Genomic DNA, 11,027 nt, shown 5'->3' on the forward strand with positions numbered 1-11,027 from the left:
GCAGGTGCAGATCCAAGTTATGACTGAGTCCAGCACAGGTGAGCACTGACCTTTTAGGGGAGACGAAGGGAATGCAGAGCAGAAGGACGAGGAAGACCTCGACATAGAGAAAGGTGGCGACCGCCGTCCACTGCAGACTCATCACGACTCCTGGACAAGAGACATTAGAGGACATAACGGGTTATAAAGAACTAGGGGTGGACCGATGTGTCGGGCCAGTATTTGCCATGTTGTAGATATCGGCACCGGCTGGTGTAGCTCCTTGGTAAAGCCGATTTAAACACAGGCACATCCCCAGGCAGCCCAGCGCTGCTGCAGGAAGCACCTGGATACCAGCCATGAAAACCACAGCACACACTGGCCATCGGCTGACCGAGCCGTTTACATGTCAGCAATAGAAAAACCAAAGTCAGTATACCTCTAGAATGAACTAGGAACGCTCCTTTGAGGTTCCCCAAGTCCCTGAACCAGACCGGTCTGGTTTACGCAGTTGGACCGGTACCAGATGTGGGTTGGACTCCGACAGAGCTTCCAGCTGTCATTGGCTGTAGAATGTTTTCAGGCCTGTTTACATGTTGTTTCGGGCCTGTTTACATGTTGTTTCAGGCCTGTTTACATGTGTTGGGCCTGTTTACATGTTGTTTCAGGCCTGTTTACATGTTGTTTCAGGCCTTTCTACATGTTGTTTCAGGCCTGTTTACATGTTGTTTCAGGCCTGTTTAAAGGCTGTTTCAGGCCTGTTTACATGTTATTTCGGGCCTGTTTACATGTTGTTTCAGGCCTGTTTAAAGGCTGTTTCAGGCCTGTTTACATGTTGTTTCAGGCCTGTTTAAAGGCTGTTTCAGGCCTGTTTACATGTTATTTCGGGCCTGTTTACATGTTGTTTCAGGCCTGTTTAAAGGCTGTTTCAGGCCTGTTTACATGTTGTTTCAGGCCTGTTTACATGTTGTTTCAGGCCTGTTTAAAGGCTGTTTCAGGCCTGTTTACATGTTGTTTCAGGCCTTTCTACATGTTGTTTCGGGCCTTTCTACATGTTGTTTCGGGCCTGTTTACATGTTGTTTCAGGCCTTTCTACATGTTGTTTCAGGCCTGTTTAAAGGCTGTTTCAGGCCTGTTTACATGTTGTTTCAGGCCTGTTTAAAGGCTGTTTCAGGCCTGTTTACATGTTGTTTCAGGCCTGTTTACATGTTGTTTCAGGCCTGTTTACATGTTGTTTCGGGCCTTTCTACATGTTGTTTCAGGCCTGTTTAAAGGCTGTTTCGGGCCTGTTTACATGTTGTTTCAGGCCTTTCTACATGTTGTTTCAGGCCTGTTTAAAGGCTGTTTCGGGCCTGTTTAAAGGCTGTTTCAGGCCTGTTTACATGTTGTTTCAGGCCTGTTTAAAGGCTGTTTCGGGCCTGTTTACATGTTGTTTCGGGCCTTTCTACATGTTGTTTCAGGCCTGTTTAAAGGCTGTTTCGGGCCTGTTTACATGTTGTTTCAGGCCTTTCTACATGTTGTTTCAGGCCTGTTTAAAGGCTGTTTCGGGCCTGTTTAAAGGCTGTTTCGGGCCTGTTTACATGTTGTTTCAGGCCTGTTTAAAGGCTGTTTCGGGCCTGTTTACATGTTGTTTCAGGCCTTTCTACATGTTGTTTCAGGCCTGTTTAAAGGCTGTTTCGGGCCTGTTTACATGTTGTTTCAGGCCTTTCTACATGTTGTTTCAGGCCTGTTTAAAGGCTGTTTCGGGCCTGTTTACATGTTGTTTCGGGCCTTTCTACATGTTGTTTCAGGCCTGTTTAAAGGCTGTTTCAGGCCTGTTTACATGTTTCAGGCCTGTTTAAAGGCTGTTTCGGGCCTGTTTACATGTTGTTTCAGGCCTTTCTACATGTTGTTTCAGGCCTGTTTAAAGGCTGTTTCGGGCCTGTTTACATGTTGTTTCGGGCCTTTCTACATGTTGTTTCAGGCCTGTTTAAAGGCTGTTTCAGGCCTGTTTACATGTTTCAGGCCTGTTTACATGTTGTTTCAGGCCTGTTTACATGTTGTTTCGGGCCTGTTTACATGTTGTTTCGGGCCTGTTTAAAGGCTGTTTCAGGCCTGTTTAAAGGCTGTTTCAGGCCTGTTTAAAGGCTGTTTCAGGCCTTTCTACATGTTGTTTCAGGCCTGTTTACATGTTGTTTCGGGCCTGTTTACATGTTGTTTCAGGCCTTTCTACATGTTGTTTCAGGCCTGTTTAAAGGCTGATTCAGGCCTGTTTACATGTTTCAGGCCTGTTTAAAGGCTGTTTCAGGCCTGTTTACATGTTGTTTCAGGCCTGTTTACATGTTGTTTCAGGCCTGTTTACATGTTGTTTCAGGCCTGTTTAAAGGCTGTTTCGGGCCTGTTTACATGTTGTTTCAGGCCTGTTTAAAGGCTGTTTCAGGCCTGTTTACATGTTGTTTCAGGCCTGTTTAAAGGCTGTTTCAGGCCTGTTTACATGTTGTTTCAGGCCTGTTTAAAGGCTGTTTCGGGCCTGTTTACATGTTGTTTCAGGCCTTTCTACATGTTGTTTCAGGCCTGTTTAAAGGCTGTTTCAGGCCTGTTTACATGTTGTTTCGGGCCTTTCTACATGTTGTTTCAGGCCTGTTTAAAGGCTGTTTCAGGCCTGTTTACATGTTGTTTCAGGCCTGTTTACATGTTGTTTCAGGCCTGTTTAAAGGCTGTTTCGGGCCTGTTTACATGTTGTTTCAGGCCTGTTTAAAGGCTGTTTCAGGCCTGTTTACATGTTGTTTCAGGCCTGTTTAAAGGCTGTTTCAGGCCTGTTTACATGTTGTTTCAGGCCTGTTTACATGTTGTTTCAGGCCTGTTTAAAGGCTGTTTCGGGCCTGTTTACATGTTGTTTCAGGCCTGTTTAAAGGCTGTTTCAGGCCTGTTTACATGTTGTTTCGGGCCTGTTTAAAGGCTGTTTCAGGCCTGTTTACATGTTGTTTCAGGCCTGTTTACATGTTGTTTCGGGCCTTTCTACATGTTGTTTCAGGCCTGTTTAAAGGCTGTTTCAGGCCTGTTTACATGTTGTTTCAGGCCTGTTTAAAGGCTGTTTCGGGCCTGTTTACATGTTGTTTCAGGCCTGTTTAAAGGCTGTTTCAGGCCTGTTTACATGTTGTTTCGGGCCTGTTTACATGTTGTTTCGGGCCTTTCTACATGTTGTTTCAGGCCTTTCCACATGTTGTTTCAGGCCTGTTTAAAGGCTGTTTCGGGCCTGTTTAAAGGCTGTTTCAGGCCTGTTTAAAGGCTGTTTCAGGCCTGTTTACATGTTTCAGGCCTGTTTAAAGGCTGTTTCAGGTCTGTTTACATGTTGTTTCGGGCCTTTCTACATGTTGTTTCGGGCCTTTCTACATGTTGTTTCAGGCCTGTTTAACCCTTACCCAACGTTTAAATTTTCTAACGTTAAAGTCATTAGAGCACAAAAAAATGCACTTAGAAAGCTTCCTTTAGAAATATTATATAATATTTCATAAGTCCCAATTTTTTTACATGAATTTCATCCTTGGCTTCAGCCCTAACAAAATATAATAAAATATGTGTGTGTTTCTCAGATTTAACCCCTTCATTGCCAGGTTTATTAGCAAAACCCGAAGTTTGAAAACTGTACAAAAAATGAAAAAATCAAATCATTTTTTGTGTGTTATGTCCAGATTAACTTTTTTGTGGGTAAGTTGTCACAGCCTTGGAGTGTCACAAATAGGCATAAAAATATTTTTTGCTCACTTTGTAGTTTTTGTGTAATGTCACATTTTCTAAAATACTCACGTTAAAGTCATTAGAGCACAAAAAAATGCACTTAGAAAGCTTCCCATAGAAATATTATATAATATTTCATAAGTCCCAATTTTTTTACATGAATTTCATCCTTGGCTTCAGCCCTAACAAAATATAATAAAATATGTGTGTGTTTCTCAGATTTAACCCCTTCATTGCCAGGTTTATTAGCAAAACCCAAAGTTTGAAAACTGTACAAAAAATGAAAAAATCAAATCATTTTTTGTGTGTTATGTCCAGATTACCTTTTTTGTGGGTAAGTTGTCACAGCCTTGGAGTGTCACAAATAGGCATAAAAATATTTTTTGCTCACTTTGTAGTTTTTGTGTAATGTCACATTTTCTAAAATACTCACGTTAAAGTCATTAGAGCACAAAACAATGCACTTAGAAAGCTTCCCATAGAAATATTATATAATATTTCATAAGTCCCAATTTTTTTACATGAATTTCATCCTTGGCTTCAGCCCTAACAAAATATAATAAAATATGTGTGTGTTTCTCAGATTTAACCCCTTCATTGCCAGGTTTATTAGCAAAACCCAAAGTTTGAAAACTGTACAAAAAATGAAAAAATCAAATCATTTTTTGTGTGTTATGTCCAGATTACCTTTTTTGTGGGTAAGTTGTCACAGCCTTGGAGTGTCACAAATAGGCATAAAAATATTTTTTGCTCACTTTGTAGTTTTTGTGTAATGTCACATTTTCTAAAATACTCACGTTAAAGTCATTAGAGCACAAAACAATGCACTTAGAAAGCTTCCCATAGAAATATTATATAATATTTCATAAGTCCCAATTTTTTTACATGAATTTCATCCTTGGCTTCAGCCCTAACAAAATATAATAAAATATGTGTGTGTTTCTCAGATTTAACCCCTTCATTGCTAGGTTTATTAGCAAAACCCAAAGTTTGAAAACTGTACAAAAAATGAAAAAATCAAATCATTTTTTGTGTGTTATGTCCAGATTAACTTTTTTGTGGGTAAGTTGTCACAGCCTTGGAGTGTCACAAATAGGCATAAAAATATTTTTTGTTCACTTTGTAGTTTTTGTGTAATGTCATATTTTCTAAAATACTCACGTTAAAGTCATTAGAGCACAAAAAAATGCACTTAGAAAGCTTCCCATAGAAATATTATATAATATTTCATAAGTCCCAATTTTTTTACATGAATTTCATCCTTGGCTTCAGCCCTAACAAAATATAATAAAATATGTGTGTGTTTCTCAGATTTAACCCCTTTATTGCCAGGTTTATTAGCAAAACCCGAAGTTTGAAAACTGTACAAAAAATGAAAAAATCAAATCATTTTTTGTGTGTTATGTCCAGATGACCTTTTTTGTGGGTAAGTTGTCACAGCCTTGGAGTGTCACAAATAGGCATAAAAATATTTTTTGCTCACTTTGTAGTTTTTGTGTAATGTCATATTTTCTAAAATACTCACGTTAAAGTCATTAGAGCACAAAAAAATGCACTTACAAAGATGACCAGTTGAACACTTTATTAAAGCACACGAACAAAGAAAAAGTGTGTGTGTGTGTGTGTGTGTGTGTGTGTGTGTGTGTGTGTGTGTGTGTGTGTGTGTGTGTGTGTGTGTGTGTGTGTGTGTGTGTGAGAGAGAGAGAGAGAGAGAGAGAGAGAGAAAGAGAGAGAAACACAGAGGGGAGTGAGCTAACAGCTGCAGGCTGAGCACACAGCTGTTGAGTGCTCCTTGCACACAGCCTGTCCACATGCATGGCAAAAGCGTGCATGCACGCTCCTCTTCCCTCTGCAAAGGTGGCATCTTTTCTTTGTCTGCTCCTGGGCTGGACCTGGCTCCACTTGCTGCTGCACCTCCAACAGAGCTGCAGCGCTGCTGGACCGCGGCAAGCGAGTGCGCCTCGCCTGGGCTGGTCTCACCATGGAGGTCCCAAGCTCCTGCAAGAACAGCCTTCGACGGATGCTCCTCTTCTGTTGGTTCCAGGCCGGTTCCACAGACAGCCACAGGACCAGGGCATTGTAGGCGCTCACATCTAACATGTTGCAGAAGAGCGACATGGGCCAACGTCTGGTCTTGCGGCGGCAGCTGTATGTTGCAACGAGCTGGAAAAAAATAAATGAATAAATAAATTACATATGCAATTAGGTTGGTGAATTATAATAAAACAAAATAAAATAAATAAATTACCTTGTCCAAGTTGTCAACTGCCCCTTTGCAGCGGTTGTAATCGATGATTACGGTCGGCTTCTGCTGCGGTCCCTCCTGGATCTGAACCTGATGGTGTTTGGTGCCGAGGAGCAGAACGTTCCGCCGGCGCTTTGGAGTAGCTCACCGCGGTGGCGGTGGAGGTGAAGCCGAACAGGGAGGACAGACCCGCTCTGCTTTTCATCTGGAGCAGCTGTGGGGGCAACTCTGGCTTGTTGCGCCTAACTGTTCCCACAAGACAGATTTTTTTTTTTAGCAGCTCCTCTCCAAGAACCAGCGAGGTGAAAAAATTGTCCGTGGTGACAGTGCGGCCGCTCAGACCCTCCGTGAGTTCCAGCACCACCCGCTTCCCTTGCCCCCTTTCTGCCGGGGCGTCTCGAGTCGTCTTGCCCAGATAGGGAATAATCCCCCAGGCATAAGAAGTGGCCACATCGCACACCACCCACAGCTTGATGCCATATTTTGCCGGTTTTGAGGGCATGTACTGCTTGAAGTTGCAGCGACCTCTGAATCCGACGAGCTGTTCATCAACGCAGACATCTTCACCGGGGTTGTAGGCGAGAGGGAGCCGGGCCGCCCAGAGGTCCCACACTTCCCGCAGGGGAGCGAGCTTGTCCTGCTGCACCAACCGGCGGGCTGCCCTGGTCAAGCGGTCATCAAAGCGCAATGTTGCAGTCAGCATGTGGAACCTTCCCAAACTCATCGTGGCTCTGAATATCGGCCTCCCCGTTTCCTCCCCCCAGAGGCTGGCAGATGATTCCCCACGGGAACGGTGCACACCAGCGAGGATGAGCAACCCAAACAATGCCCGGAGTTCCACGCGGTCAACGTCTGTCCAATCGTCATATTTTCTTCTTCCCTCTATATTGGTGTATTTTATTATTACATCTAGGATCGTTGTAGTTAAAAAAAATCGAAGCTGTCCTCAATAGTTTGGATGTAGCTGACAGCGAGGCGGGTGATCCCACAATGGCGGACGTCTGGAGCCCGAAAGGGGATCCTGGTGTCGGGTGTCGGGGACCAGGCGATCCCGCTCTTTGATTGCCACAAAGGATGGTCCCATCTCTCCTCTGCAGCAACCACCTCCTCATCTGAACCTTCTTCCATTTCTTCCCCTGAATCAGGCCCTGGGGTAAAGGCCTGATCTTCAGCCTCTTCATCCGAACAAGAGCTGTCATCCGTGGATGAGGATGAGGCTGACTCTCCCTCTTCCTCAAGCTGCTGAAACACCTCCAGGGCTTCATTCACATTGAATCTTCTTCTCATGGTTGCGGTTCAAAGAAATGAATCCTGATCTGAGTCTCATATATGTACTTTTAGTCAATTGGTGCACCTGTGTAAGCTGCCCCTACTGAATGTAAACAAAATTCGATTCTGCAGGAATTTGTTTTGAAAAACAAATGTATGCCTTTGAAGTTTTTCAGCCTTCATCTTAGCTTTCATCCATGCAAATGCTTTGTACTTATTGAAATAACATTTTGCAAAAGTAAAATTGTGAATGAGTATCTGAAATTTAGCAGAAAATCCTTTGATTTTTGATATATAGCATGCCTTTGATGAATATTCATGAAGTCAACAGAGTGTGAGAACCTGTGCCCCCCCCCTACACTCCCATGGCCCACACCTGCTCAACCACTCCAGATAATGATCACAGATCTGTCCTTTGAAGATCTGTAAAGTGCTTTGATACCTACATACACGCATGCCTGAACAATCACACACAAAGGAACACATGTCAAAATGCTATTTTGCAGAATAAGCTAATTTTGTACATTCAGTCAGGCTTATTTTTTGAAATAACACTGAAAAAGCACAATTACCAAAAATTCAGAACACACACATGCAAACTATTGTATGGCATCTCTAAATAACACACAAACCATTTTTTTGCAAAATATGTATTATAATGGGCAGTCAGAGGTAAAGAAATACAGCTAAATCATTCAGTTTAAATGCTGGGTCAGCCATTGCCCTGCTATATATGGAGAAAGTATGCCATGTAGTGAAAAACAGTAAAAACTGCTTCTTACATTTGTGATGAGACTGTAAACACGGGCACAATCATAATTTTTTAAAATTATGCCAATATTTATGCTAATTAAAAATATATGATTTACATGAAAGTCAATGGCACAAAAAAATGCTTCAATGTGCTTAACTGTACAAAATGATTTCCACGTTTTAATAAAGTAGGTTGAATATTTTTTCAAACTTTTTTTTGTAATTCCTTCCAAAATACACATCCTCCATAAAAATGAGATAAATTGCATTAACATAGCCAAAGTTATTCACAAAAATACACATGTCAGCACAAAAAAATGCTCTAATGTGAGGTAAGGGTTAAAGGCTGTTTCAGGCCTGTTTACATGTTGTTTCGGGCCTTTCTACATGTTGTTTCAGGCCTGTTTACATGTTGTTTCAGGCCTGTTTAAAGGCTGTTTCAGGCCTGTTTACATGTTGTTTCGGGCCTGTTTACATGTTGTTTCAGGCCTGTTTAAAGGCTGATTCAGGCCTGTTTACATGTTGTTTCGGGCCTGTTTACATGTTGTTTCAGGCCTGTTTAAAGGCTGATTCAGGCCTGTTTACATGTTGTTTCAGGCCTGTTTAAAGGCTGTTTCGGGCCTGTTTACATGTTGTTTCAGGCCTGTTTACATGTTGTTTCGGGCCTGTTTACATGTTGTTTCAGGCCTGTTTAAAGGCTGTTTCGGGCCTGTTTACATGTTGTTTCAGGCCTGTTTAAAGGCTGTTTCGGGCCTGTTTACATGTTGTTTCAGGCCTGTTTACATGTTGTTTCAGGCCTGTTTAAAGGCTGTTTCGGGCCTGTTTACATGTTGTTTCAGGCCTGTTTAAAGGCAGTTTCAGGCCTGTTTACATGTTGTTTCGGGCCTGTTTACATGTTGTTTCGGGCCTGTTTAAAGGCAGTTTCAGGCCTGTTTACATGTTGTTTCAGGCCTGTTTAAAGGCTGTTTCGGGCCTGTTTAAAGGCTGTTTCAGGCCTGTTTACATGCTGTTTCGGGCCTGTCTACATGTTGTGTCGGACCTGTTTACATGTTGTGTCGGGCCTGTTTACAGGCTGTTTCAGGCCTGTTTACATGTTGCTTCAGGCCTGTTTAAAGGCTGTTTCAGGCCTATTTACATGTTTCAGGCCTGTTTAAAGGCTGTTTCAGGCCTGTTTACATGTTGTTTCAGGTCTGTTTACATGTTGTTTCGGGCCTGTCTACATGTTGTGTCTGGCCTGTTTACAGGCTGTTTCAGGCCTGTTTACATGTTTCAGGCCTGTTTACATGTTGTTTCGGGCCTGTTTACATGTTGTTTCGGGCCTGTTTACAGGCTGTTTCAGGCCTGTTTAAAGGCTGTTTCAGGCCTCTTTAAAGGCTGTTTCAGGCCTGTTTACATGTTGTGTCGGGCCTGTTTACAGGCTGTTTCTGGCCTGTTTAAAGGCTGTTTCAGGCCTGTTTACATGTTTTAGGCCTCTTTAAAGGCTGTTTCAGGCCTGTTTACATGTTGTTTCAGGCCTGTTTAAAGGCTGTTTCAGGCCTGTTTACATGTTTCAGGCCTGTTTAAAGGCTGTTTCAGGCCTGTTTACATGTTGTTTCAGGCCTCTTTAAAGGCTGTTTCAGGCCTGTTTACATGTTGTTTCAGGCCTCTTTAAAGGCTGTTTCAGGCCTGTTTACATGTTTCAGGCCTCTTTAAAGGCTGTTTCAGGCCTTTCTACATGTTGTGTCGGACCTGTTTACATGTTGTGTCGGGCCTGTTTAAAGGCTGTTTCAGGCCTGTTTAAAGGCTGTTTCAGGCCTGTTTAAAGGCTGTTTCAGGCCTGTTTACATGTTGTTTCAGGCCTGTTTAAAGGCTGTTTCAGGCCTGTTTAAAGGCTGTTTCAGGCCTGTTTACATGTTGCTTCAGGCATGTTTTTCATGTTGCTTCAGGCATGTTTACATGTTGTTTCAGGCCTGTTTACAAGCTGTTTCAGGCCTGTTTACATGTTGCTTCAGGCCTGTTTACATGTTGCTTCAGGCATGTTTAAATGCTGAGTGGATCGTGGAGGTCTTAGACTAAAGTTCAGAGGAGGTGTGGCACGCTGACCTCTCTGCTGTTGTCTGTCTTAAATCTAAAACGCGAAACATTGTAACATGTGACCATTACCGTCATGAATTCATCGGGGTCCCGGACATTCACTGGAATGTGCAAACATGTTGGATCTGTAGAGACAGCTTGCGTCTACACGCTGGTGGATTTTCGGTTGAACAAAGCTTCGGTGCGGCCCATGTTGGAGATAAAAGCTTATGATTTCTCTGTCTGTGACTTTAAAGGCGGTTGTCTGAAGGCGGACTCACCTTATTGAGCCACCGAACCGGTCTCTGAGGGGGAAACGGTCTGAGCGCTCCGGCAGAGACGACAAACGCAGACGTTGTTAGCTAGCTAGTTTAGCTTCCTGCTATAAACACTTCCGCTGTTTTAATGCCAACTCACCTCGAAAGCTGATTGGATGCACTGAGTTTAGAGTAGGCGGAGCTAAGGTGGAGTCAGGCCGGATGCGACGTCACTAAAGAGAAAAATGATTCACTTGGTGCTCCTGTAACAATCCAATCCAATCCAATTTTATTTATAAAGCGCATTCACAAGACATTACAACCAAACAAGGCGCTGTACACTAAAAATGTTGGTTAATTAAACAGGCGTTATATAAACATGTCGAACACAGATAAAAGATAAAAACAAATGAAAATCCCTGTTGCCACCAGAGAATGCACGATCTGATATGTTTGTAGTGCGGTTAGCTAGCTGCTAATAGTTCCTGCTTTAGCTTGTTGATTAAAAAAACGTAGAAATATAAAAGTGCCATATTTTATTTCGAAATTATTTGCAGGAAGTTCCTATCACTTATGTTTTGTGTAGCTTAATTTAAATGCTGTAGTAACAGCTTCTATCCGCCAGAGGGCGAAACAAATCCTTATTCTCAAAAGCCAGATACTCAAAGATTAAGTTCTCATGTTTTCATCCAGTCACCATAATTAATACATAAAATCCCTTATAGACAGAGAATTTTGCCATCAATCAAGTCAAA

The 11,027-nt window shown here is 42.6% G+C and overlaps 2 protein-coding genes across 2 annotated transcripts in view; both read right to left on the reverse strand.

The window, feature by feature from the left end:
* The window catches only part of bcap31 (B cell receptor associated protein 31), a 16,819-nt gene extending 6,384 nt beyond the window's left edge, over nucleotides 1-10,435 (reverse strand). The window contains exons 1-2 of the mRNA XM_054746265.2: nucleotides 10,297-10,435; nucleotides 51-150 (exon numbers count right to left, since the gene is read on the reverse strand). Of these exons, the coding sequence (XP_054602240.2) occupies nucleotides 51-142 (92 nt within the window). The 5' untranslated portion in view covers nucleotides 143-150; nucleotides 10,297-10,435. The remainder of the gene's footprint in view (nucleotides 1-50; nucleotides 151-10,296) is intronic.
* On the reverse strand, nucleotides 5,666-6,809 carry LOC129154677 (piggyBac transposable element-derived protein 4-like). Its single transcript, XM_054734634.2, has 2 exons — nucleotides 5,945-6,809; nucleotides 5,666-5,859 (listed from the first exon to the last, which is right to left on the reverse strand). The coding sequence occupies exon 1, from the start codon at nucleotides 6,663-6,665 to the stop codon at nucleotides 5,958-5,960; it is 708 nt and encodes a 235-aa protein (XP_054590609.2). The 5' UTR covers nucleotides 6,666-6,809; the 3' UTR covers nucleotides 5,666-5,859; nucleotides 5,945-5,957.
* Nucleotides 10,436-11,027: the final 592 nt, after the last annotated feature.

Source organism: Nothobranchius furzeri, chromosome 15 (assembly GCF_043380555.1).
Source record: "Nothobranchius furzeri strain GRZ-AD chromosome 15, NfurGRZ-RIMD1, whole genome shotgun sequence".
NCBI classification, from domain to species: Eukaryota; Metazoa; Chordata; class Actinopteri; order Cyprinodontiformes; family Nothobranchiidae; genus Nothobranchius; species Nothobranchius furzeri.

Excerpts from the sequence above, each read along its gene's own strand:
- LOC129154677 (XM_054734634.2), bottom strand. The coding sequence starts at position 6,665 with ATGAGTTTGGGAAGGTTCCACATGCTGACTGCAACATTGCGCTTTGAT.